The sequence below is a fragment of the Acinonyx jubatus genome, chromosome B4 (assembly GCF_027475565.1).
Source record: "Acinonyx jubatus isolate Ajub_Pintada_27869175 chromosome B4, VMU_Ajub_asm_v1.0, whole genome shotgun sequence".
Classification (NCBI taxonomy): Eukaryota; Metazoa; Chordata; class Mammalia; order Carnivora; family Felidae; genus Acinonyx; species Acinonyx jubatus.
Window position 1 is genome coordinate 11,900,651 of NC_069387.1, and position 22,612 is coordinate 11,923,262.

The 22,612-nt window shown below is 45.3% G+C and overlaps 2 protein-coding genes across 16 annotated transcripts in view; one reads left to right on the plus strand and one right to left on the minus strand.

Annotated features, from left to right (window-relative positions):
- The window catches only part of CCDC3 (coiled-coil domain containing 3), a 192,370-nt gene extending 184,163 nt beyond the window's left edge, over positions 1-8,207 (minus strand). For 4 of the 8 annotated variants that reach the window (XM_053225300.1, XM_053225299.1, XM_053225298.1 and 1 more), the window contains exons 1-2: positions 8,113-8,133; positions 5,786-5,950 (exon numbers count right to left, since the gene is read on the minus strand). The gene's annotated coding sequence lies outside the window, so the exon portion shown is untranslated. Of the gene's footprint in view, positions 1-5,785; positions 5,951-8,112; positions 8,134-8,163 lie in introns of those variants that run through there. The other 4 variants (XM_053225305.1, XM_053225303.1, XM_053225301.1 and 1 more) reach the window with 2 other exon arrangements.
- A 1,328-nt stretch (positions 8,208-9,535) lies between these two features.
- OPTN (optineurin) overlaps positions 9,536-22,612 on the plus strand; it is a 39,229-nt gene continuing 26,152 nt past the window's right edge. For 5 of the 8 annotated variants that reach the window (XM_027073429.2, XM_027073428.2, XM_027073431.2 and 2 more), the window contains exons 1-3: positions 9,536-9,673; positions 17,578-17,754; positions 18,383-18,585. In XM_027073429.2, the coding sequence (XP_026929230.1) occupies positions 17,589-17,754; positions 18,383-18,585 (369 nt within the window). In that variant the 5' untranslated portion in view covers positions 9,536-9,673; positions 17,578-17,588. Of the gene's footprint in view, positions 9,674-9,897; positions 10,027-10,452; positions 10,603-11,581; positions 11,904-17,577; positions 17,755-18,382; positions 18,586-22,612 lie in introns of those variants that run through there. The other 3 variants (XM_027073430.2, XM_015067784.3, XM_015067783.3) reach the window with 3 other exon arrangements.

Consider the following 22,612-nt stretch of genomic DNA (forward strand, 5'->3'; position numbering starts at 1 on the left):
TGCAGCTTACATATAATGGCCAAATCTGTAGAGAGTCATTTTTACATAATGAGTTTATGATTTGGCTTTTAATTTGGTGTTTAATCAAATAAAGAGCACATCCCAACAGTTGAGTATTATTGCTTTATTCTTTTGAAGTCAATGGAATAGATTGGCTAAAGTCTCCAAATTTCAAACTTACTTCTCGGCTCCCAATCTTTGGATGGCTCTGCGGCTTTGGACACTAATCTCTCTCCTGAGGTTCATTTTCCCAAATGTTCACTCCCTGAACCACAGGGACTTCACACACCTACCTATAGGTACTTGACTCACCTGCCCCACACATTTTTCAAATTCCTCAGACAGGACTAACCATCTTCCCACCAATGCTGCCCATCTGTGTTTCCCATCTCAGCTAATGATTCCACCATCTACCCAATCACCCAGGGCAGAGATTCCATTTTTATTATTATTTATTTCAAGAGAGAGAGAGAGAGAGAGAGAGAGTGGGGAAGGGGCAGAGAAAGAGAGAGAATCCCAAGTAGGCTGTGCCACCAGTGGAGAGCCCAACATGGGGCTCGATCTCACAAACTGTGAGATCATGACCTGGGATGAAACCAAGAGTTGGACGCTTAACTGACTGAGCCACCCAGGTGCCCCCCACCCAAGGCAGAAATTATTCATTGTTTTAACTACTCTCTTCTTCTTACCACAGTCACATCTCACCATCCTGAAATTCTGTCCACTTCACGTATAAAAGCTCCCAAGTGTGTCCCCCATTTTATGAGTCACATATATGACTTTTTTGTAGCTGAGATCGAGGTCCCCTATGTGTCCAATTTCAGGCTTACTGGGAAGGGCCCAACCTTAAAAAAAGTCCTCCCTGCCAGTGGATCCCTGAAATTCCTCTAATAGACAAAAATTTTATTACCATGTTAGAAATGATGTTAAATGCAAAAGGCTCTGTAAAGGTCACAACCGACACTGAAAGCACACCAAGGAGTCACTGCTGTCACACAGCCTTCCAGTGGGAAAGGCTGGTGGCACAGACAGTGAGGGTGGGACAAACAAGGTATGCTTCAGAATCAACTGAAATATACTTTTGCACTGAAGGTGAATACAAAAATTCATGAAGACGTGAGCCAAGGTAGACAGGAAATCGTTTTCTACAAAGACTCACACAGACTCCTTCCCTTTTTTCTACGATAAACAGAAAGAAGCAGTTCCCCAGAATTTCAGTAAGATCCAGTGAATGGAAAGCTCTAAATTTATGTGAGATCTATGAAATCACTGCATTAGGAAATAATGCCTCAGCACTTCCAAGTTCACAAATAGACCTTTCTATTAGAGTTTTTGCCGTCAGCTTTCAAAACTGGCCACCAATGCCATAATAGTCCATGAATATCCAACCGTCTCTGCAAGAAGTATATTTTGGCTGGGACTTTTTCCCATCTTCCTGGGGTCAGGTCATATTAACGTGGTGAGAACTGCTTTACGTGAATTGCTTTATGTGACTTCCACAGTGGAATGACTCCCTGTGTAATCAAAGTCATTTCCCGCCCCCTGAGTTTCCAATGGAACCGGTAAGAGGAATGAATGAGGTCAGAAATATCAATGGAGTAACGGGTGGTGAAATTTAAAGCTCTGTTAGGTGGAGAATTGACCCATGGACCTTAGGAAAGAAAGAACTGGGCTCCTGGCACCCAGCTGTTAAGACCTGAGGAGACCAACCTCAGAGAAAGCTGATTTACTGCTCAGCAGGACATCGTATCTATAAACTTAGTAACTGTCTACTGGCCTATGACAAGGGGATCAGGACCTCCAGCCACAAAACCAGAAAAGGGTTAATGTAGTCTGGTGAGGGCAATGCTGAGGTTTTGTGGGTACAAAAGGTCATGGGCAATCCAGCTAAGGTTTTGTAACCAGGTTTATCATTATCTAGTTGAAAGCCATGCATGAATGTACTTTCTCATGAAAACAGGGGACTTGTGACTTTTCCAATTGCAAAATCATTTATGATCACTTAACTAGCCAGGCATTAAACCAGCCTCTACAGAAATAAGACAGTTAATTTATGTGTCAACTTTACCGGGCCATGGGGTACCCAGATATTTGGAAAAACACTATGCTGGGTATCTCCATAAGGCTATTTGGGGATGAGTTTATTTGAATTGATAAGACAGAATAAAACAGATTGCCCTCCTTAGTGTGGGTGGGTCTCATCCTGTCAGTTGAAGGCCTGAATAGAACTGAAGACTGACCTTCACCCGAATAAGAAGGAATTCTTCCTTCTTGACTGCCTTGAGCTGAGACATCGTTTTTTTCCTGCCTTCGGGCTCAAACTGAAACAACAACTTCATGGATCTCAAGCCTGCCAGCTTTTGGACTGGAACTACACCATCAACTCCCCTGGATCTCAGCTTGCCAACTGCAGATCTAGAAACTTATCAGGCTCTATAAATGCATGAGCCAATTTTCCTTATAATGAATAGATTATTACATCTATAATTCACATTACAAAATCAAAATAAAATTGTATAAACACATACACACATATATCCAATCGGTTGTTTCTCTAGAGAACTGTGATTAACATAAGAAAGTAGTCTATCAAAAAATTAAAAATAGAACTACCCTACAACCCAGCATTTGCACTACGAGGTATTTACCCAAGGGATACAGGTGTGCTGTTTCAAATGTACCCCCATGTTTATAGCAGCACTATCGACAATAGCCAAAGTATGGAAAGAGCCCAAATGTCCATCGATGGATGAATGGATAAAGGAGATGTGGTACATACATACAATGGAGTATTACTCGGCAATCAAAAACAATGAAATCTTGCCATTTGCAACTACATGGATGGAACCGGAGGGTATTATGCTAAGTGAAATTAGTCAATCAGAGAAAGACAAATATCTTATGACTTCACTCATACGAGGAACTTAAGATACAAAACAGATGAACATAAGGGGAGGGAAGCAAAAATAATATAAAAATAGGGAGGAGGATAATACATAAGAGACTCTTAAATATGGAGAACAGTTACTGGAGGGGTTGTGGGAGGGGAGATGGGCTAAATGGGTAAGGGGCATTAGGGAATCTACCCCTGAAATCATTGTTGCACTATATGCTAACTAACTTGGATGTAAATTTAAAAAATAAATTTTAAATAAATAAAATAGATAAGTAAATAGAAAGAAGTCTAAACTGAAATTAAGTTGCTTTGGCATCTACTAAGCTAGAATGCCAAATATAATGAACCAGAAAGAATGCCGCATTTCAGTGGAAGGAAGAAGCTAAGAGATCACCTGTCCCGGCCTCTCTACCTCACTTCATGTGTTCTCAGGTCAGGCCTAGGTAGCCTGTTGCTTAGGGCTGTGTCCCCTTCTCCACCATGCACATCAGAGAAGTGAGAAATTTCATTTTGGAAAACAAAAAGTGAGAAGGAAAAAAGACAAAATCATATGGGTTTCATCAGAAGCAAGAAACTACTAGAAAATGAGACCCCTGGGGCGCCTGGGTGGCTTGGTCGGTTAAGCGTCCGACTTCGGCTCAGGCCATGATCTCACGGTCTGTGAGTTCAAGCCCCGCGTCGGGCTCTGTGCTGACAGCTCAGAGCCTGGAGCCTGTTTCAGATTCTGTGTCTCCCTCTCTCTCTGCTCCTCCCCTGTTCATGCTCTGTCTCTCTCTGTCTCAAAAATAAATAAACGTTAAAAAAAAAAAATTTAAAAAAAAAAAAAAAGAAAGAAAATGAGACCCCCCCAGGCCATTTCTCCCTCCTTCGCACACACAACTAAGACAATGGCAGCGCTCTTCAGACCCTGACAAAGAGCTGTGGTGTCTTATTGTTCCCAAATCACTGGCTGTAATAAGTACTTTAATAGAAAATTTTATTCCGGGAATTCTTAACAGTTCTAAAGCAAAACATGAAATAAGAACTTAATGTTTAATCTGTGCTCTTAATGTTTAATCTTGATAGAAACGGTGACAGGGTCTAAGATGGCTTCTGTGTAGACATAACGGATTGGAACAGGAAGTAATTAATAAGTAGTAGTGTTACTATGGTATTCTTATTAAATACTCACAGAGGGCCGATGAGCACCTAAAACATAAACAATGACTCCTTCCCAAAGTCTGCAGTTTCAAGATTTAGAGACATCAGACAAAGGAGAGGAATTAAAAACAGACCACACACGCTGCGCTCTGGCTTTTCCTAAAGCAAAGCCACGGCTCCTGGCACGCGGGGTACTTGGCTCACAACCCGGTGGCAGGTTAGCCTCTGATTCCAGAGCCTCATTCTGATGGAAGCCTCGACTACCCACCTCACTCCCACCGGCAGGTGCTGCAATGGCAGATATCTGTAAGAGGAAATACATGCCCTTTGCCTGAGCCCCTGTCTGCAATGCTTTGGGGTGTTTCTAGGCCTTAAATTGCTGGGTCACGTGGTCATGCTGTTGAACTTCACTGAGGAAGCCATCCTCAGAATATTTGGAGCCAATGGTGAGCTGAATCTAATTGGAGTTTAAACAAAGCCCAGATCCGGCTCAGCTACGGAGTAGTTGACTGCCTCGGTCACTACACCGCAGGCCGAGCAGAGGAAGGGGTGTAACCCTTTTATCAGACATCATGCTTATTTATTTCAGGCTCCAGTGTGCTTTCTGGTGTTGCTTTGCAGACCTACTGAGGTATAATTTACACGCTACAAAATTCACCCATTGTAAGTTCAGTGATTTTAATTATGCTGGGTGCCTGGGTGGCTCAGTCAGTTAAGCCTCCGACTTCAGCTCAGGTCATGATCTCACCCAGTTTGTGGGTTCGAGCCCTACGTGGGGCTCTGTGCTGACAGCTCAGAGCCTGGAGCCTGCTTCGGATTCTGTGTCTCCCTCTGCCCCTCTCCTGCTTGTGCTCTGTTTTTCTCTGTCTCTCAAAAATAAATAAACGTTAAAAAATTATTAAAAAATGATTTCAGGGGCACCTGGGTGGCACAGTCGGTTAAGCGTCCGACTTCAGCCAGGTCACGATCTCGCGGTCCGTGAGTTTGAGCCCTGCGTCAGGCTCTGGGCTGATGGCTCGGAGCCTGGAGCCTGTTTCCGACTCTGTGTCTCCCTCTCTCTCTGCCCCTCCCCCGTTCATACTCTGTCTCTCTCTGTCCCAAAAATAAAAATAAAAAATAAAATGATTTCAATTATGCCAATAGAGTGTGTGATAATCGTTACAATCCCGTTTTAGAATATTTTCATCACCCCCCAAAATCCCTTTGAACTCACTGGCAGTCAAAGCCATTCCCAACCCCAGGCAACCACAGGCCTGCTTTCTGCATTCTGGATGTTTCATATAGATGGAATCATAGTACAGGCAGATCTATAGTATAGTTGGGGGTGGGGGGGTTCTTACATTTTTCTTTTTTGTTAAGCTGCAACATCCATGGTTTAGCACAAAAACATTTCATCAAGTGAACAATAATAAGAAATAAACACTCAAAATACTCAAAATACTTTCCACTGGAAACACATTATGATGGTAGAGGGTTTTGTTTACTATCTTACTGCAATTTTCTTACATGTTACTAGCCCACCTACCCTATGTTTCCCATAAGCACGCAGACGTGAATGGAAGTTTTTATGATGAAATAAATGAAAAGTTTGTTTACTGCAGGGAATCATTTCACAAGGCAGCCAAACTGGGTTCAGAGAACAAAATTATTCAAGAAATTCTTAACTTTAGAATCAGTGAACCTTAAGCTGTTTCTCTGTGACACCGCCAGCCTCCAAGAGAAACTGACAAATGCTTTTTCTTTCGTCACCTTAAAGCAGAATAACTTCTCCGTATTCGGGATGTTCAATCACAGTATCATCAACAGGCAAAGGGTCTGAGCCTTGAGCCTGATGCCCCTGAGGCCACCAACCTCTACACTTCTTCCACTTTGGGGGAGTCACACTTTGGTCCAACTGCTGTGAAAGCCTCCCACCTGATAAAGAAAATTTCAACTCTTCATGCTGTGGGCTCTGCTCCTGGGCTCCCAGGGAAGTTATATTTTTTTTGTTAATTTACTTATATTCAAGTTAGTTAACATATAGTGTAATAATGGTTTCAGGAGTAGAATTCAGTGATTCCTCACTTGCATATAACCCTGTGCTTATCCCGACAAGTGCCCTCCTTAATGCCCATCACCCATTTAGCCCATCCCCCACCCACCTCCCCTCCAGCAGCCCTCAGTTTGTTCTCTGTAGTTAAAAGAGTCTCTTATGGTTTGCCTTCCTGTTTTTAACTTTCACCAAAGTGAGAATGATTTAACCAAACTTCAAAACAGGGGCACTATTTCTGCTGCGATCACACACTATGCGTCTGCTTCATTAGTAAATAACCTAAAAGAAACATTTCTAGAGATAAGAATAAGAATCCCCCTGAGTTCCCATGCCTCTGATGCCCGCAACCTTGTACATACTAAAACATAAGATAAAGTTTGTAATTTTCTGAAATGTCTTATGTCGTGGTGAATTGTAACCCTTGATGTAAACAACATATATATAACCCTGCATCAAACATTCTCATTCTTTTCTCCAGAGCACTCTCCTCTTTGTGAGGACTATTTATCCAGAGCAGCTGTCCTCACTTGCGCTCACATAAAACTCTTTTCCTTTTTTTAAAAAACCATTTTTTATGTATTTATTTTGAGGGGGGAGGGGCAGAGAGAGAGAGAGACTCCCAAGCAGGCTCTGCACTGTCAGTACAGAGCCCAATGTGGGACTCGATCTCACAACTGTGAGATCATGAGCTGGCTCAGTCAGATGCTTAACCAACTGAGCCACCCAGGCACCCCTCTTCTTCTTCTTCTTCTTCTTCTTCTTCTTCTTCTTCTTCTTCTTCTTCTTCTAGAAACTAAAAGTTTTGTTCATTTTGCTTTAACACACACCACCTGGCCTCTCTCCCCTCCCCTCCAGGACACCTGGGGTAGATCATGTATTTACTGACATTGGGCTTTCTCAAAAGACAAGAAGAAAGGCTGTTTATCCAAGAATCCTGCAAATGTCCTTGAGGTAGGAACCAGGAACCACAAAGGGATGAGCTGCCTTCTACAAACAGAGCGGGGGCGGGGGTGGGGGGTGGGGGGAACACAGAAAGCATGAAACAAATTAATATCTCACTAAATATCCTGCCCCAGTGCTTTGTGCTCACCTACCACAAGACCACATCAGTGAACAGCTAAAAGCGTGTCATAATTTTAGTCTTCTTATCTACACTTAGATTCTATCTACTCAGGGAAGGGTGAGAGGAAGGAAGCACCACCCTGGACTCGGGCTCAGAAACGGAGAGGGCTCTAACACCAGCAACACCAGCAACATAACAGCAGCTGGCATTGTGCACCAGGGTTGTTTCACACGTTTTAGCCTTTAATCCTCACAACGGCCTTAGGCAGTCGTCGCTGTAGATCCAAAGTCCTTATTCAAAGCCTCTGGAGCAAGCCCCGGTTTCAGAATTCAGAGATTTTTGGATTTCAGAAAGATGATACAGTAATGTATTACAAAGTGTGTAATTTCTGCAACATAACTCCCCAAGAAGGTCTGAAGCAGGGCGCCTGGGTGGCTCAGTCGGTTAAGTGTACAACTCTTGATTTCAACTCAGGTGATGACCTCACAGTTTGTGAGTTCTAGCCCAGCATCTGGCTCTGCACTGGCAGCGTGGAGCTTGCTTGGGATTTTCCCTCTTCCTCTCTCTGCCCCTCCTCCCGTTGTGTTCTCTCTCTCTCTCTCTCTCTCTCAAAATTAAATAAACATGAAGAAGGAGGAGGAGAAGGAGGAGGGGGAGGAAGAGGAAGAGAAGGTGGTGTGAACGCGGATCTCCTGCAAACTGAAAGGCTTTTGCTCCTCAGAACTTTCTGGGTTTTACAGATAAAGAGAATGTGGCACAGCAAGATGAAGTAACTTGTCCAAGGTCACACAGCTAAGAAGTAGCAGGGGTGCTCAATGCTTCAAAGGCCCCTTTCTTCATTGCTGAGAAAACCACCTCGACCACTTTCTCTACCAGAAACTCAACTCTAACCTTCCTACTCCCCAGCCGAGTGCAGCCTGTGTACGACCTTCCTCCCGTAACTCCCCGCCCCCAAATTCTCGAATACTCCTTTTATCTCACCTTAATATGGTTTAAAATAGTAGAAAGAAACCCAAAGGGAGTGTGACTCACCCCAGGCACCCCTAACAGTCGCAGGAGGGACACTCGGGAATTGCTACGCTACCCCTCTGCCCAGTTCTGGAGGTTAACTCAAGGGTGATTGATGTCAAAGATCCGGCAGGCGGAGCCTGACGAGCTGGCGGTCTAGAAAGTGAAACCGAATTCTTCCGAGATGCCAGGAGAGGGCGCGTCTGCCTTTTCCCGTTAGGATTAGGATTCCCCGCCCCCATTTCCTTCCAACCAGTAGGCAGTTTGGACTCACAACCACATGCTGCCGTATTCCTGCTGGGCAGCGTCAGCCTTTTCATTGCTACTTGCTCTTCCCCCGTATGCAGTCTTTGTTTTGTTTTGTTTTGTTTTTGTCTTGGTTAGGGGGTAGGGTTAGGGTTAGTGCCTGATATTTTTCAGTTCAGAGAATAAAACCTCAGACTTCTGGGGTCAAGAGTTACAGATTAGGGTATATGTCTGGTATTTTAAGTCCTTTCTGATCTTTGGCACAAACCTGCTCTCAGACCCTCCCCTTTCCCTTCCTCCCCCTCTCCCATTTCTGTTTTCTTGTCTGGCATAGGGGTCCCGTTGCGGGGTCACCGGCTGCACCGCCTTGACCTCGCTATCAGCTGCCTTCGGGGTCTTCCGTCTGCGTCCTTGCTCAACCCTTCTTTCGGTGCTTAGGTTGCAAATTATTGTGGTCCTTCCTCCTTCCTCGTCTTGTTTCCTCCCTTTTAATTCTATCTAATCCGGAGGTAGCTTCCCTCCTCCGGTACAGTAAATCAATACTTCTACTTCCCCAAACAGTCCAGGTCATCCAGTAATCCCACCTGCCTTGGCACACCTGATTCATACAGGCGTCAACAGCTGGCCTCCTCCCTGGGAACAAAGGGCCCAAGAAGCACCCTGCAGGCTTTGTGTCTTTAATTAAAGGTCTATTTTAAGGGCAAAGCCGGATGGAAAGTCAAGCATGCTCAGTTAACTATATCTAGATGTAAAGCTTTTAAATAGAGATCGAGGCTTCCATCCAAGGATGCCTGGGATCGTCCTCCTTTTTCGGTCGAGCCCCTGCGACTCCAGCGCAGAAGACTGCCCCCACACACTTCCTTTAATTTGTTTAAATGAGCGCCGCGGGTCACGGCAGTCCACTGACGAGGGTAACCCTCATTTCCCGGGGCGGGGGCCTCGACCTACCAGAGCTGCTGGGCTCTGACTCTGCCCACGGGGGACGCGCGCTGGGGAGAGGAGGGGCGTGGCCTGTGGGGGGGGCGCGGCGGCGGGGGGGCGGGGATTCGGGGGCGGGGCCCGGGAAATTCCCGGCGGAGACGCGGAGGCCGGCGCGGCGGTCAGCTGAGCTGCGCTGGGCGGTGTCGCGAGGCAGCAAGTCGGCCTGAGGCTCCCCGAGCGCCCGCCGCCGCCGCCGCCCCCGGCCGGTGCCCCGGTCGGCGTCTGCATCCGGGTCCGGAGCCCTCCCCCTGCGGGCACGATGCCGAGGAAGGAGTGACCCCGAGAGAGTCCGGAGCGCCGGCGCTGGGTGAGTGGGGGCAGGGGGCGGGCAGGGGCTCGGCGAGGCGGCGATCCCCTTTCCGCCCTGGAAGCTGTTTCCGCGGCCCCCTTCCGTGCGACCCCGAGCCTGTGGGGGTGTGGGTGGCGAGGGGTGGGGCGTCCCCTCTCCTGGGAGGGTTTCCAGGCCTGGGCGGAACCTGACCTGGTGGGAAAAGGCTGCGGGGCGGCCATCGCAAAGCGCCCTCCCCCTTTTTTTTACCGGCCCGGCTGGCCGCAGGTGACTTCCTCTGTAGGTCACGGAGATGGTTTAAGGATGACATCCTCCCGCAGGTTGGGAATGATCAGCCAGCCAGTTCCTCAATATATGGGAAGCGGTTAAAGGTACACCTTTGAGAAACAAAAACTAACCTAGCTTTATGAGATAGCCCAGGAACGCTAAGGAACAAGTGACCTGTCTCTAAGGCAGTGGGACTTCTGAACAGCCGTTGTGTCCAGGAGAGCATGTGTGTATGTTATGCGTTTGTGTGTATAAACACACATAGCTATGAATACTAGTTGAGGCTGAGAACCCCAAAGAATAGTTCTTACTGTCGGAAAAGCATAAGCTGGAGGAAGAGTAAAACACCGCAAAGAGAAAACGAAACCCAGATTCTGGTCTGGCGTCCTTTCCCGGGAAAACTGTTGTATGGAAATGTATGCCACAGAACTTGTTGAAGGATGAAATGGAAAACAGAGCCGTAGACCAGTAAGGTGGTACTAGGACCTGAAAAGCCTCAGATCTGGTTAAGCAAGGCAGCACTATTAACAGGAGAACACCCCCCCCCCCCCCCTGCTCTTTGGGGAGGGAGAGAAGACCTAGGGAATCCTGGCTACTTCCCAGGAGATGCCTGGTTTGTACTGAGGAGGAGAGATCTTGGAGCAGAGGCTAAGGCTAGGAACTGCCCTGAAATGAACAAGGTAAGTGAACTTTAAATATGGCCTGGAGAGACAGGACAGTGACTGGAATCTTCCGGGTGAATATTTTCTGTTATTCTCCTGGGCCAGTTTTAGTGGTTCTTTGTATATTATGTGCAACATTATAAAAATAGCCCTTTTTCTTTTTTTTTTTTTTTTTTTTTTTTTTGGTAACCGATCTCAGGTTGTACATTGTGCTATGGAATCCAATTAATCCTTCCAAAAAAAACAAAAACTTTATTCTTGAAGGGAAGGGAATCAAAAATAATATAAAAACAGTGAGGGGGACAAACCAGAAGAGACTCTTAAATACAGAGAACAAACTGAGGGTTGCTGGAGGGGTTTTGGGTGGGGGGTGGGTTAGATGGGTCATGGGCATCCAGTAGGGCACTGGTTGGGAGGAGCACTAGGTGTTATATGTAGGGGATGAATCACTGGATTCTACTCCTGAAATCATTATTGCACTATATGCTGACTCACTTGGATGTAAATTAAATAATAATAAATAAATAAATACTAAAAAAAAGAAAAAAAAAGGAAACTTACTTTAAGTACCAAAAGAAGCAACAACAACAAAAAACACCCAACTTAACTCTTGAAAAGAACTGGCTTTTGTATTACTTTCTACAGAACCCTCTCCCTTAAGTAGGGAAAATGGGTATTTTTTTCTCCAAGCCCAGCTTTTTCTGAATTTTATAGAGACTTGAACTATTTGAGATGTTGTTTGGCATCTATGGGATTAGTGAATCCAAATGAAAATGAAGAAACTGCTGTCTGTTTTTAAAAAGTGAAATGTATTTCACTCAGAGGAAAATATTATTTTAAAGGTTTTCATTTTGACACGCATATGAGGGTTGAATAATGAATGTATATTCCCAAATGATATCCAGATACCTTTGGGGATGATAGAAGAAACTACTAATTTTCAAAACGAGTTTTAAAAGTCAAGTTCAAGAATCTGGAAATGAGTGCCACGGAACCGTAGAAAAAGTCGTAGTACTCACATGCTGGGTTTGTCACCTACATAGCAGAAAGTGTTTTGTAAGTGTTAGTCCTTAAATTCTTCGTTACACTGTATTTTCATTTCATTTCAACAAACATTTGCTGAGAGCCTGCTGTGTGCTGCTCCCAAGGGAGAATAACATGGAGACCTTCGCGGAAGTTTGATGGAAGATAGACTGGCGAGGGATGATTATATAGGATTTTGCAGGCCAAGGCCAGGGCCAAGTGCTACTGAGTACTTAGAGGAAAGAAAAGTTTGTTTTTCACAGGACGTCTATTTCAACTGGACATCGAACTGTCTGGTGGGTATTTGCCAGGGCAAAAGTGGGACCACACATTTTGTGCAGAGGGGAGAACAGAGATAAGGGCAGAGAAGCAGAAGAAGGCAGGGAACTGTGAGCTGTTCAGTGTGCCTTGGGTGCGAGTGGCATGGTGACAGGAGATGATACCGGTGGGTGAGTGAGGGCCAGACTCTGGAATGCCGAGTTTTTCCCACTCGGGAGCTGGAACTCTGTGTTATATGGGAAGGGTTTTAAGCAGGACGGTGGCTTCATGCGGGGTAAGAAACCAGGGAGGTGGTGGACCTGCGGTGGAAAGACAGAAGTCAGACCATGTAGGAGACTCTTCAGCAAGTTTTCTAGGTGCTGGGGACACAGTGGTGGACACAATAGACAAAAATCCCATACTCTGTGGAGCACATCATTGCTGTAATTGAGACAGCAAGAAGGACTGGACCTAAGCTAGCAGGGACGGGGAGGAGGTAACAAGTGCCAGGACTTGGTGACCCATTAGACTCGGGATAAGAGGGAATGGAGAAACAAGAATGACTCCCACGGCCCTGCCTTATGTGATGAGGTTATTTCCATTTTCTGTATGTCAGCAAATCCCAAAATCAGAATACCATTTCTGGCAGAAAATGTGAAGCTTCTTTTTCCCCCTTGATAGGATACATACTTTGAATTCTTTTCCCAGGATGATGATGGTTCTGGTTGATGCAGTCGTGGGCTCTTAGTCCTTTGTGATCCCAAATCAGAATTTGCCGATAGCCACCTATTGTCTCTGGTCAAGAAATAAGATTTTCACTGTTTTAAAATTAATTTATCCATGTGGGGGTTGAACCTATGAATGCTTATTAAGCAACTTTGGAACATCAGACATACTGGGGTAAGGGCCTGGACTTATTCTGTATTATGCTCACTGGCCCAACATCCAGTGGGTGGACAGTACAAGGCAGATTTGTGCCCGATACAAAATGAGTTTCTGATGATACGAACCATCCTGTAATAGAACAGGCAGTTGCCTGCTAAAGTCATTGCACGTATTTTCTGTCATTGAAGTCTTTCAAGATTGCTCTATGTGACCGTCTTCCATGGAAATCAAACAAGACATTCTTGCATTGAATGTCTGGACTGGATCATTTGTAAAGCCAACTCGTAAATGAAATTTAAGCTCGTGCCCATCATGCCCACAAAGTCAAGTCATTGCTATAATTACTTGACCTCTGGAATTAAAAATGATAATATATTTAAGAATTCAAATACCAGATCTTGGAATAAAATCTAGGAGATTTTGCCTTTGAACTTCCACCGTCCAGGTAGTTCGCCTTCTTCCTCATGGGTGGAATCTTGACAGATCCCGTGCTAAATTCATTTGCCCTTCTGTCGTTAAATACCACCTTTGCTTAGAAATGACACATTTCAGAAAATAGTTACAAACTGAGAGGGATGGAGGCAAACCATAGGAGACTCTTAAATACAGAAAACAAACTGAGAGTTGATGGGGGTGCCAGGGAGAGGGAAAAATGGGTGATGGGCATTGAAGAGGGCACTTGTTGGGATGAGCACTGGGTGTCGTATGTAAACGATGAATCACGGGAATCTACCCCCAGAGCCAAGAGCACACTGTATCCACTGTATGTTAGCCAACTTGACAATAAGTTATATTAAAAAAAAAAAAAAAGAAAAGAAATGACCCCTGGATGGTTCAGTCGGTTAAGCATCTGACTCTTGATTTCAGCTCAGGTAATGATCTCAGGATCATGAGATTGAGCCCCGTGTGAGATTGAGCCTCTGCACTAGGCCTGGAGCCAATTAGGATTCTCTCTCTCTCTCTCTCTCTCTCTCTCTCTCTCTCTCTCTCTCTCCCCCTCCCTCCCCCTCTCCCCCCTCCCTCCTCCCTCTCCCCATCTCTCTCCCTCTCCCTCTCTCCCTCAACTCCTCCCATCTCCACCCCCACTCACAGAAAGAAAGAAAGAAAGAAAGAAAGAAAGAAAGAAAGAAAGAAGAAAGGAAGGAAGGAAGGAAGGAAGGAAAAAGACACATGTTTCAGTGGTGTCTGGCTGGCCCAGTTGGTAGAAAATGCAACTCTTGACCTTGGGGTCACAAGTTCAAGGCCCATGTTGGACATAGAACTTACATTCTAAATGAAAAAGAGGGGCGGGTGCCTGGGTGGCTCAGTCGGTTAAGCGGCCTACTTTGGCTCAGGTCATGATCTCGAGGTCCGTGAGTTCGAGCCCTGCGTCGGGCTCTGTGCTGACAGCTCAGAGCCTGGAGCCTGTTTCGGATTCTGTGTCTCCCTCTCTCTGACTCTCCCCTGTTCATGCTCTGTCTCTCTCTGTCTCAAAAATAAATAAACGTTAAAAAAAAAATTTTTTTTAACAAAATGAAAAAGAAAAAAAGAAATGACACCTTTTAGATCCAGATTATTTGGATTTTTATGGGAAATTCTGTAAAAAAAAAACAGAAAGAAAATCTGTTACTAGATAGAAACTTGGAATAAATGGCTTAGTTCCAATTTCTATAACCTTTGAGATGTGTGCAAGAAGTTATAATGCATCTCTGTGTTTGTTCAATTGAATGCAGCATCAGGTGTTGTTAAAGACTTAGAAAATTCAGCTTTCTCTAACAGGTATTCTACCAATAGACATTTCACATAGGCAGTGTACTCATAAACTCATAACAATGCTCCCAAAATACTCTAAAATCATAGGGTACTCTTTGAATCCCTGAAAAGCGATTAAATTGCTTTTAGTAAAAATTTGGTAACGAGTATGTACATGCTTATGTTTGGCATATATGCTAACTTATTTACCATGACATTTGAATGACCAAGTCTTTCCTACAATGCTGGATAATGAAGAGCTTGCTGTGATTAGGACAGGCCTATGTATTAGTGAAAGAGGGTGGCATGGCCGCGAGGGTGCTGGGGTATTGGATGGTAGGGTTGGATTCCGATCTTCATAGAAACTCAAGAATACTTTTCCTGGTGTTTGACGGCTGGAAGCAACTGAAATGATCATCATTTGCTAGACAGGTCAGTAAATCATCATAAGAGGTCACACATCTGTTTCAGGTACCCAGTGTTTTTTCTACCATCCTCCTTAGCATGAGCCTGCTTTTTCCCTTCATGTCCTTAGAAAATCTGGGCAACCTGAAAAAGTTAGAAGAGCCACAACCAGTTTTAACTTTATAAGAGCTGTGTTTAAAGCCTCGGGAGGGGTGTAAAGAAAGTCGAGGAGGAAAAATACCTGAATAAATTTCAAGGGAAAATCTTTCTCTTCTCCTCTCCCCTGCCTGCCCTTCCCCTCTTCACTCCTTTTCTCTCCCCTTTCCTCTCTCTTGGAAAAACCATGAAGGAGAAATGTGTATACAGTAAAATGAAACCAAGCACATCTCTAGAGAACTGCCTGGGGGCTTCTTAAAAAACATCCGTGAAATGTTTCCATTTACTTTTTTATTTCTCAAGTGTTTATTTATTTTTGAGAGAGAGCATGCACACACACGAGGCGGGAGGGGCAGAGAGAGAGAGAGAGAGGGAGACAGGATCCTAAGTGGGCTCTTTGCTGACAGCAGACAGCCCGATTGTGGGGCTCGAACTCACGAGCCGTGAAATCATGACCTGAGCTGAAGTCAAAAGCTGACTGAGCTGCCCAGGCGCCCCTCATTTACTTTTGCAAAGTATAATCACTGAAGAGCTGAGCAAATTGAACATTGGCAACTAGATGGTACACATTGTGAGGATTGTATCTTTAGGTCTCTTACCTAGAATTTTAGTATTCCTCGGCTATTTAGGAAAAATCCATGTTTATTAAGCGCTAGCTCTGACCTCATACTGTGCAACAATGAATGCTATGGAAAGCCAAAAACTGACATTCTCCAAATTGTTTTTGTCCAAATTATTGGGGAAAACAAAAGCAGTCTATTCCAGTCACCGAAGGCCAAGGGCACACCTCTCTTGTAAATGTATTAGGCTACATGAACCATAGATACCTTCTAAAGGCTCACGGTTGAGCAGCCTGCTTCGTCAGTGTTTTTCACTTCATAAATCCCTATCCTCATTAAAGCGTTTCATGAGAAGGCCTCTCCTTAAGCTGGCCGCACAGGGGAGGAGTCAGGGCCTGCTGTCCTGCGTGCGGCTTCCTTCAGACCAAAAACAAGTCGCCAGGCTCTCGGGTTCAGGGGACCCCCAGAGAGTCCCAGGCCTTGCCTCCTGTTGGGATGGGGAAGAGGCACCTGTGTCTGGTTGCATTTTAACATGTGGTCACCGTGAGCATACGTAGATGTCCTGAGCCAGTGATGTATCAGAGAGAGCACGCGTAGCCTTCTGCGCCTTCCACTGACCAGCTTGGTGACTCTCTAGTTGTCGTGAAAAGACTTACCATCTTCACGAAGCCCCAAAAAGAAAACATTTGCCTATAGCATGTAGCCAGTTGTTAGAAGAGATTCCTCTGTTTGCCCAGGTGGTAGGACATGTATAAATGGACTTGGGATACACTCGTCTGTCTTATTTATGACCACATTGACCCCTCTACAAAATAAAGTGGTGTGCTTAAAATATTCTCAGAACATGCCGTCAGTAAGCAGGATCTCTTCATCTTGTAAGTGTGCTTTGCAGAACTGTTGAACTCTGAAGCCTAAATATTCAGTAGCATCTTTATTGTATTCCAGGGCTGGGTTTTGGAATCATCACTAACGCCCAGTCACACCTCTTCTTACGTGACCTTGGACGAGCTATAAAACCTCTGCAAACTCAGCTCTGTCTCCTGCAAAATAGCCATCTAGCTGAGTTTGAGTGAGGATTAGAAACTGACGTGTCTGGTGCAGTGATTCAGCATGTAGGAAGCATCTAGAATGCATTAGTTCTTCCTTTTCTCTTAGCCAAAAATATAAGAGCTGAAATACAGAGATTTAAAAAAAAATTTTTTTTAACATTTATTTATTATTGAGAGACAGAGAGACCCAGGCGCCCCTAGAGATTTTTTAAACAGCTTTATTGACATATAATTCACTTTCTGTGCAGTTCACCCACAGCAGAGAGATTTGAACTTCAAAGATTTGCCTGGGAAAACCAATTTAATGATACTTTACCCATGTCTACAAATACATGTTTAAAGCCTTCATGAATCCCTCTGTCCTAATTATCACATTGTCATGCTTTTCTTTTCTTCCTCATGTTGCAGCTCCTCGCTGCCCCCACTCACACGGACGCACATGTACATGCATACATACTGAAGCTAGCACAGACACGTTTTGTTTAAAAGGAAAAATCAGGGGCGCCTGGATGGCTCAGTCAGTTGAGTGTCCTACTTCGGCTCAGGTCATGATCTCACGGTTCATGAGTTCAAGCCCCATGTTGGGCTCTGTGCCGACAGCTCAGAGCCTGGAGCCTGCTTCGGATTCTGTGTCTCCCTCTCTCTCTGCCTCTCCCCCACTTGTTCTCTCTCTCTCTCTCTCCCTCCCTCTCCCTCCCTCTCCTTCTCCCTCTCCCCCTTTCCCTCTCCCCCCCTCGTCTCTCTCAAAAATAAACATTAAAAAAAATTTTTTTAAAGGAAGAATCAAAAATGTCCAAAATCTAATTGGAGGGGAAGTAGGCACCTTTTGGAAAACTCACCAGCAATTGCCGGTGGATTTGCGGGGCTCGTGGGGACCCCTCGCAGAGGGAAGACAGCTCTGTTTTCAGCCTGTGACTTTTCCGTAGGTCCTTCTGCCATGTCCCACCAACCACTTAGCTGCCTGACTGAAAAGGGGGACAGCCCCAGTGAGACCACAGGAAATGGACCCCCCAACCTGGCCCACCCAAATCTGGACACGTTCACACCAGAGGAACTGCTACAGCAAATGAAGGAGCTCCTGACCGAGAACCATCAGCTCAAAGGTGAGCGGCCGCCGGCCCCCGTGTTCTCCATCCACCCTGGGCCTTCGTGAACCGCCTCTCTTTGCGAAAAGCCTTGATGGTGAGCTCCCTTCTCTCCGTTGCACTACCTGGAGAGAGAGCCCAGAGTTTAGCTTTTGGTAAGGCTAACATTGTTGCCAATGTTTACCTCGGGATGCAGGTAAGAATAAAAAGCACTTACGTACCTCAGGGAAATGGCACAGTGACATTTAGCCCATTTAGAAGGAAACAGGGAGAAACACTGCTATTATTCCAGAGTTAGTCCTAAACATGCCCTTGTTCACAGAGAGCATCCCAGTGTCTCAGGCCGTGGCTTCTAGCAGGACCGGTGTTGGAGGCTGTGCCCTACCACGTGGGCTGTAGCAGAGGCACCCAAACCAGTTTTGTTTTCTGGAGTCTTTGGAGGACGAGAAACAACATTGGACCCCCTCGTCCTATCTGGAAACAAAAACCACTCACCTTGCTACAGTCTTTTTGCCCCTGAGCCTGGGGCCCAGGCCAAGTACGGCTTCTTTGGATTCCGGGCTACAGGGTGAGGGTAGTCCAGAGGGAGGTGGGATTCATCCAGTCAAGTCTGATGCGCGACACTCTCACTCTGAACCCCCTACAGAAGCCATGAAGCTGAATAATCAGGCTATGAAAGGGCGATTTGAAGAGCTTTCAGCCTGGACAGAGAAACAGAAGGAAGAACGCCTATTTTTTGAGATACAGAGCAAGGAAGCCAAAGAGCGTCTCGTGGCTTTGAGTCATGAAAATGAAAAATTGAAGGAAGAACTCAGAAAACTAAAAGGGAAAACAGAAAGGCCCCTTGAGGTGAGTGAGCAGACTGATCTGTTACGATTTTATTTTCTTTTAGTTACATTTAGAGTGGAATCTTACTCATCTAGACTTCTAGATCAAACTTTTTACGGTTTAGGCTAGACGAGTTCTGTTTTGTTTTTAATTTTTTAAAAATGTTTATTTATTTTTGACAGAGAGAGACAGACAGACAGAGCATGAGCGGGGGAGGGGCAGAGAGAGAGGGAGACACAGAATCCGAAGCAGGCTCCAGGCTCCAAGCTGTCAGCACAGAGCCCGACGTGGGGCTCGAAATCACAGCGAGATCATGACCTGAGTCAAAGTCGGACCCTCAACCGACTGAGCCACCCAGGCGTCCCATCTAGACAAGTGTTTTGTATCATCTTGAAAAAATTGGGGCACCTGGATGGCTCAGGCAGTTGGGCATCCAACTCTTGATTCGGCTCAGGTCATGATCCCAGGAGTCATGGGGTTGAGCCCCACGTCAGGTTCCACGCTGACGGTGTGGAGCCTGCTTGGGACTCTCTCTCTCAAAATAAATGAACATTTGAAAAAAATAAATAAAAAGAAAGAAAATACTGTTCTTGCTGAGAAGGTTGGTTGCAACTTCAAGGGTCGTGTATGATTTCTGTTGGGGCAAGGAAGTTTGTACAGCTTTGACCATAGTGATTATAGTCAAAAGAAGGTTGTAGTTATAAATCAGTATTTTGTATTCATTGTAGACGGTGCAGATAACCTCTGCCTAGAACCACCCAAGGGTTAGCTTTTAGTTTCTGTCTTTGATATAAAATTGCATTTAAAAAAATCTGTGATTCGGGGGGTACCTGGGTGGCACAGTTGGTTAAGCGTCCGACTTTGGCTCACGTCATGATCTCATGGTTTGTGAGTTCAAGCCCTACATCTGTGTTGACAGCTCGGAGCCTGGAGCCGCCTTCAGGTTCTGTGTCTCCCTCTCTCTCTCCGCCCCTCCCCTGCGCACGTTTGGCGTTCTCCCTGTCTCTCTCAAAAATAAATAAGCATTAAAAAAACAAAATCTATGACTGGGAAGTTTTGCTTACCGGTCTTGTCCTTCCCCCCAGTCTACCATAGAGATTCCTCAATTTAAATTTTACATTTACTTTTGGAAAATGGTGCGACACATCATGTCGTGGCAGGAGGCTGTAGGGTTGCTACATTTTCATCGACCCAGAGAACCGGAGAAAAGTGCCCCCAGCTGGGAGTGGATGTTAAAGATGTGAGTGGAAGAAAACAGGTTGTGTCAGAACACACTTGAAGCGTCTGCCCATATGCTAAGGCTCACTGGACATTGTTCATTAGGATGGACATCTGCTCGTCACTTTCTCCCCAACCTTGAACTTAGCAGCCCTCAGAAGGATGGAGCACTGGTTTGGCTCAGGGAGAATGGAATTGAGGCATCAGTGATTTCCTTGAGATACCTTGAGCTCCATTGACCTCTAATTTCTTGGGTAAAGAGTGCAAAGAAAGAAAGATAAAGGAAAGAAAGTAATGAGAAGAGGACAAGCTGGAATAATCTAAAGAATGAAGAGCTGTTGAGAGAAATATTGTGGTTTAGGTCAGTGCTTTACTCCTCAATCCCTGCTCATGGGACAGCGTGGACATTCTGCTTTCATAAACTTATGTGTGTATGGGAAACAATTCATTGCTGATAAGACTCTTCACATCTGATGCTTGAACTTGTCTTACAGTTCAAAGAGCATTAAGTCACTACTTTGGGGGAAGTCTCTCAGTGTCGAAATATTTTCGAGGTAGAATGCTCTGAAGACATGATCACCTGGTGGGATATATGAATGTATTTTCTACTCTCTGGAAGAAAATATCTTACACTGTTTTCCTCCTTGGTCTTTGGGATGTGAGCTGACAGCTGGCATCAGCCTGCTGGGGACTATAGCACTGGAGCTCAGAAAGAAGCTTCCAGAAGCACTTTGCTTGAAATAGTCTACCTATGGGTTTTCCTAAAACGTCCCAGTATTGGAAGAAGTTGAGAACAGAGCTGGAGCTCTGGACAGCTTCTTGCAATGCAGAAGATCGGATTAAACAAGCTATAAGCAAGACTCAGAAGTGAGTCCTTGGGACACAGGACTTGGGTGCTTGGACAGAGATACTTACAGCTCTTTAAAACCCTTGGTTGGGGCACCTGGGTGGCACAGTCGGTTAAGCGTCCGACTTCAGCCAGGTCACGATCTCGCAGTCCGTGAGTTCGAGCCCTGCGTCGGGCTCTGGGCTGATGGCTCAGAGCCGGGAGCCTGTTTCCGATTCTGTGTCTCCCTCTCTCTCTGCCCCTCCCCCGTTCATGCTCTGTCTCTCTCTGTCCAAAAATAAATAAAAACGTTGAAAAAAAAAATTAAAAAAAAAAAAAAAACCCTTGGTCATCAGCTTTCCCCCCCAAAATACGCCTCCCAGGCCTGCCTATTGCTTCCCTGCCTCCTCTTTGCTGTTTTTTTTCATGGACCAGTTGAGGTGATTTGTAAAATTTAGGCTCTCATTTTCCTGACTTGAAGCCCTCAAAGCCTCTGACTTTTCTCACTCTTGCTGACCCATCCTCGCTGCTGGTTCTCCAGGGAGTCCCCTCTAGCCACCAGAGCCTCTCACGTGTTCTGTGCCACGCAAGGAAAGGGGAGTAGGGAATTTCCTTTGGAGATCTGCCTTCTGATTGTCAGGGTGAGGCTGAGGTATTAATTATTCTGTCCAATTTCATGGAATCATAAATTATAATCATCTGTACAGAGAACTTTTTAACTTTTAATTGTACAGATTGTGAGGCAGAGTTTCTTCTAGGATTATGAAATGGCATGTTCACCTGGGCAGATTTCCAGGACAGCGTGATGGAGACATGATACAAGCACACAAGATGTAGAGTCATTGTGTTGCATGAAAGTCAATGGCAGGCACTCAACAGTAATAAAAGACGTTAACAAATGATGGAGTTGGGGTTGATCAGAGAGAATAAAATGTACGCATTCTAGTCCAGGAAGGGAATGGAAAGGGTCTCATTAGTAAAATGAAGAGATTTAACATGTTATTTTACAAGGTTTTACGGCCAAATAAGTAGATTCCGAATTGCCCAAGGATAGTGAAGAGATCCTCACCGTTGCAAAAAAGGAAATTAACCTGACAGTCTGAGATTCCAGAATCATGGCTTTATATCCCTTGTCCTCAGACACTTGGTTAAAACTCTGTTTCCTACCCTTTATGCCAAAATTGTTTTAAAAATCCATTTAGAAGATGTCCTCAGACGGGTCCAACAGGAAAATGCAAAGATTCCTAATAGAGCGTGGCCTCACCCTCACCTGCTTACCTCCTGGTTCCAGGCCAATAGTGCCTCTCCTTTGATTGTTTCTATCCCTGCACATTTATGTTTCTTTGGGACGGGTCATGACCGAGACAGGATGCACAGGCTGGTAACCATTCCTTGCATGCCTGACTCCTCAGGTTCACCATGAGTTCTTTTCTCTCGGGCCTGTGGTGGTTTCATGGCAAGGGAAGGCCCCTGGGGAAGGAACAGCACGATCTCACTGGTGTGAGGGGCACTCTCTTGTTGCATATTAATCCGTTTCCTTCCACTTTCTACTATTTCTTGGACCAGCTGGTTTATCATCTGTACGTATTCTTTCTGGTGCTTTCTTGGTTCCACTCAGAGCCTCTGGGTCGGTTTACAGTTCCTTAGGAAATCTATTAGAGACATGGGGTGTGTGTGTATGTGTGTGTGTGAGAGAGAGAGAACTTTCTGATGTGTTGTAAATCTCTGATGATCTCAGGTATGTATTTCTGGTGGTCCCATGTGTATAGAAGCAATGAAGGTTTCCTGAGGAGGAAACCAGAGAGGTCTACAAGGTCACAGCTGGAAGAGACCAACGAAACCATTTGGTGCCACCATCTTCCTTTCTAACCCAAGAAAAAGAAAACCAAAAGAGGCCAAAAGAGGCCAAGACATTAAGTGAATGCACTCATGGCCGCACACACAGTGATTAGCAGGGTGTGGACTGAAATCTGTTTTCCTTACTCCCAAGTGCAAGCATTGCAT